Below are 3,764 nucleotides of genomic sequence, written 5' to 3'. Positions count from 1 at the left end.
GGGTGCGCCTTTCAGTTTAGACTAAACGGCACATTTGAGAAATGTAATCTGACCTGTTCATCGCATCTGAAGATAGGAAGATGAGTTTTACCACGATTGGCACAATTCCTAAATTAAATTGGCAAGTGAGCTTTCCCTAGTGCAATCTAAGCTTCACTTAAAACTCTGGCGCAGATAAAACTTTCATGCCTTCCTTACGTACACCTGCAGCTGCCCACAGCTGCCAATCAAAAGGCCATCTCCGCCGGTGGCTGGCACTTCCGGATTACAGGATCACGGAAATGCTGTGACCTGCGTGGGCTTAGTATCCGCCTCACTTTTGAGCTGCCCTGCAAAGGGGCCAGGGAGGGCAGGCAGGGAATGACCACTGATTTCCCAAAACATCGGTCCTGGGCCGAGCCAGCAGCTGCAGCTGAGCTCCGAGCTCCGAGCTCGGCCCACTCATCCCCGTAGCTGGGGAGCGGTGTCTAACTTCACGTTCTCTCTCCAGGCGTTCCACATCACCAATGACGAGCCCATCCCCTTCTGGACATTCCTGTCGCGCATCCTGACAGGCCTCAATTACGAGGCCCCTAAGTACTATATACCCTACTGGGTGGCCTACTACCTGGCCCTCATGCTGTCCCTCCTGGTGACAGTGCTCAGCCCTGTTGTACAGCTGAAGCCCACTTTTACACCGATGCGCGTCGCACTGGCTGGCACATCGCACTATTACAGTTGCGAGAAAGCCAAAAAAGCCATGGGCTACCAGCCACTGGTCTCTATGGACGACGCCGTGGAGAGAACTGTGCAGAGCTTCCACCACCTGCGCAGAGTCGAGTGAGGTCCCCGAGATGGGGCCCCCTCGCCGTGCTCCCCCATGGATAGCTCTCTCTGTGGGGGACCAATAAACTAACCTCCTTTAAGTGAGTTTCTTCTGAGCTCGGATCAGATGGGAGGACACCCAGCCCTTCTGTGGCCACAAAGGGAGGGGAAACAGCAGACATGTCCCTTTGCAGGGTCGGGTGTGGCAGCTTCGTAGTCTACTGTTTCGTGTCCCCCTCCGCTCATCCCCGCCACTCCTGGGTTCCTTATCATTCCGATGTCCTTGTACACGATCGAGGAAGCCGTAGGGAAGAAACGACCCCTTTGCTGATCGATGCTGGGGAATCAGATTTATTTCCATACAAACCAATACTAGAGTAGAAGCCACAGAGTGTTCGAGGAGCCACATATTAAAAATGTCCTAGAAGAAAAGCAGATGTTATAAACACGTGGCGAGACTTCAAGTGTACATTTCAAATAGACACAGAGTTTAGAGCAAACACTGAAGAAGCTGAACGGTAACCCTCCTGGGCGTCCCTGGCTGTTCCCTCTCCTTACGTGCTTCCAGGTTCCATCTCAGGCCCAGCTGCAGTGTGTGCCTGCAGGGTTTTTCCCTAAGACATTCTGTCGTAGACACGTTTCTCCGTAACAAGACTCCCATTGTCCATAATGGCACAGCGGTGGGCTGCCCCAGTGGCCTGCTAGTTCAGCTCTTTAGCTCCTCTCTTCACACCTGGCTGCTTGACAGTCAGCCATCAGAAAAGTTAGACAGACGAGAGCATCCTTTAGCTGCTTGGAGTTTAGGCAGAAACTCCACGAGCTGGTGCAGAAATGGCGACTTCCCTCAGGGAACCTTTCATGCTCACAAAACCCTTCCAGCCAGTTTCCAGAAGGCCTAGCACATATCACGATTCAGCGTTCTCCATTTTCTGGTGACGCTCTGCTTACAGAACCTGCCTTCTCCTTAGACTGATTGACATGTTTTCTGCCTTTGTCCAAGGATGGAGAGGCACCTGGGGAGACTGGAATAGAGTAAAGCCATCGGATGCGCCATGCCATTCCAGTTCATGTGATGTGCACAGGACCCCCCTTGGGAGGGGTTAGACTGTTAAGCTGATGGGGTGGGTGGTGGGTGGAGAGAAACAAGACACAGTCTTTGCCCCAAGGCACTTAGAATAGAGGAGTTAATAATATACGTTCATGAGCCCCTGTAATACCACACCGGAAATGATACACACATTTCAGATGAGGTGCTGTAAGTTTAGAGGGAGATATGGCTTCCAGCCAAGACCGTCAAAAAGGCCTCCGTGGAGGAGGCGACAGCACTGACTTGGGCCTTGAAGGATGGATGAAGAGGTAGTAGGTACAGGCCTCTAGGTGGCATTCCAGGCTAAAAGGTTCACAGTCAATGGCTTGCCACAGTTTCGGTAACTGTTGTCGCTCAGATTCAGTGAAGTATAGAAGTGACCAGCCTGGCGTGGGGTTGGGGACCCGGAGCAGTGGGAGGCCAGTTGGACTGAAGAGAGGAAGGTAGGGCCCCGGATGCTAAGCCAAGGGGGCTGAACTTCATTCTGTAGTCAGGGGAAACCACTGACAGCTTAAGCACTGGAGGGCAAAAATCAAGAAACTTTGCGACCACTCTGCATGGAGCCTGGGAGACCGGATAGGATCCTGAGCACAAAAGTGGGCACTGATGCTCGATTTCCTATGGGGGTGACATGGAGGGAGGACTCAGAGCTGCCAGGAGGGCCTCCAGTGGGTAGACTGAGGCGGGCAGACCTCACTGAGGAGCTGCAAGGGCCAAAGTGTCCTCGGCTTCGGCCAAAAAGGAACAGCGCGGGCTGCTGTGTGAGCAAGAACAGGCTGCAAATGACCATGGCCTGGTGGAAATGGGGCAGAACGGCCACTGAAGTCATCCTGAGGAAGCAGTGTCCATGCAGATCAGAAAGGTGAGACCGAGTTCACGTGGTGGCCGGAGGGCCCTCCAGACAGACGCTGACCCCCAAGGGGACAAAGGGCCGCCCTCCCTGCCCGGCGAGGACTTTTTCTGCCATTCTTTGCTTTGCAGTCCTGACCTAGACCTGTGTCACCCTCCTCACCTCCCACACCTGTTCAGACAAAGTCTGACTGCCAGGAAACCATAGTCTCCACACCCCCTGGGAGCTTGTTAGAAACTGGGGCCCCACCCCACACTTAACTGAACCGAGACTCGGAGCGAGCCTGGCACGCTGTGTTCACAGGGCTCACCAGCGCTTCTCAACCACTGAAGTGACCTCCTACCAGGTCACTGAGTGTAGCTAGAACCTCGCCTCAGCCACTGCAAGACTGAACTTGCCCCCGCACAGGCCCAAGTCTCTGGGCCACCCTGATCTGTCCCTTTCCTGATGGCCGATAGCCTTAGAACACACCTCCCTTGGGCACACTTCCTGGAGAAGTGCCCAAGCCCCGTGTCTGTCCTGTGGCACATCCATCTGTAGAATCAGGGCAGAGGGAAGGGGACAACTAAAAGTCCAGGACCCAGTTCTGCGTGTTCATTGGGGAGATCTCTCATTTCAGTCCGTCTTTCACCCCCATCGACACTGACCTAGTTCAGCACCTGGCCCCATCCGCACCTGGGTCAGGTGTACTGGGACAACGGAGCCGATCTGCCTGCCTCTTCCGATCTGCGCACAGCCAGAGCGTCCTTCCTAAAACAGACCTGATCCTGCCTCTCCTCTACCCAAAACACTTAATTGGCTTCCAATTTTCTCCTGACCACACTCCACAGCCAGTCCGTCACGGCCTGTGCCCAGGCCACCTTTCTAGCTTCTTCCATTGGGCTTCACCCCTGTGCTCCGGCCAAACTGCTCACACCCTATCATATATCGCCTTGCTTCAGTTGTCCTAGCTTTCTGCAGTGTCCTCTCCCCTACATGTCCCTAGTTCCAGAATAGCCAGTTCCCTTTCCCCCCCAAAAAGCT

General features: G+C 54.2%; 1 protein-coding gene across 1 annotated transcript in view; it reads left to right on the top strand.

Moving 5' to 3' along the window:
* Positions 1-909, top strand: part of NSDHL (NAD(P) dependent steroid dehydrogenase-like) — a 15,028-nt gene extending 14,119 nt beyond the window's left edge. Inside the window, exon 6 of the mRNA XM_023525796.1 lies at positions 389-909. Coding sequence (XP_023381564.1) covers positions 389-823 — 435 coding nt within the window. The 3' untranslated portion in view covers positions 824-909. The remainder of the gene's footprint in view (positions 1-388) is intronic.
* The last annotated feature ends 2,855 nt before the right edge of the window (positions 910-3,764 follow it).

Source organism: Pteropus vampyrus, unplaced genomic scaffold (assembly GCF_000151845.1).
Source record: "Pteropus vampyrus isolate Shadow unplaced genomic scaffold, Pvam_2.0 Scaffold629, whole genome shotgun sequence".
Taxonomy (NCBI): domain Eukaryota; kingdom Metazoa; phylum Chordata; class Mammalia; order Chiroptera; family Pteropodidae; genus Pteropus; species Pteropus vampyrus.
Note: the sequence above shows the minus strand (reverse complement) of the source record. Positions and strands in the feature narration are given on the sequence as shown.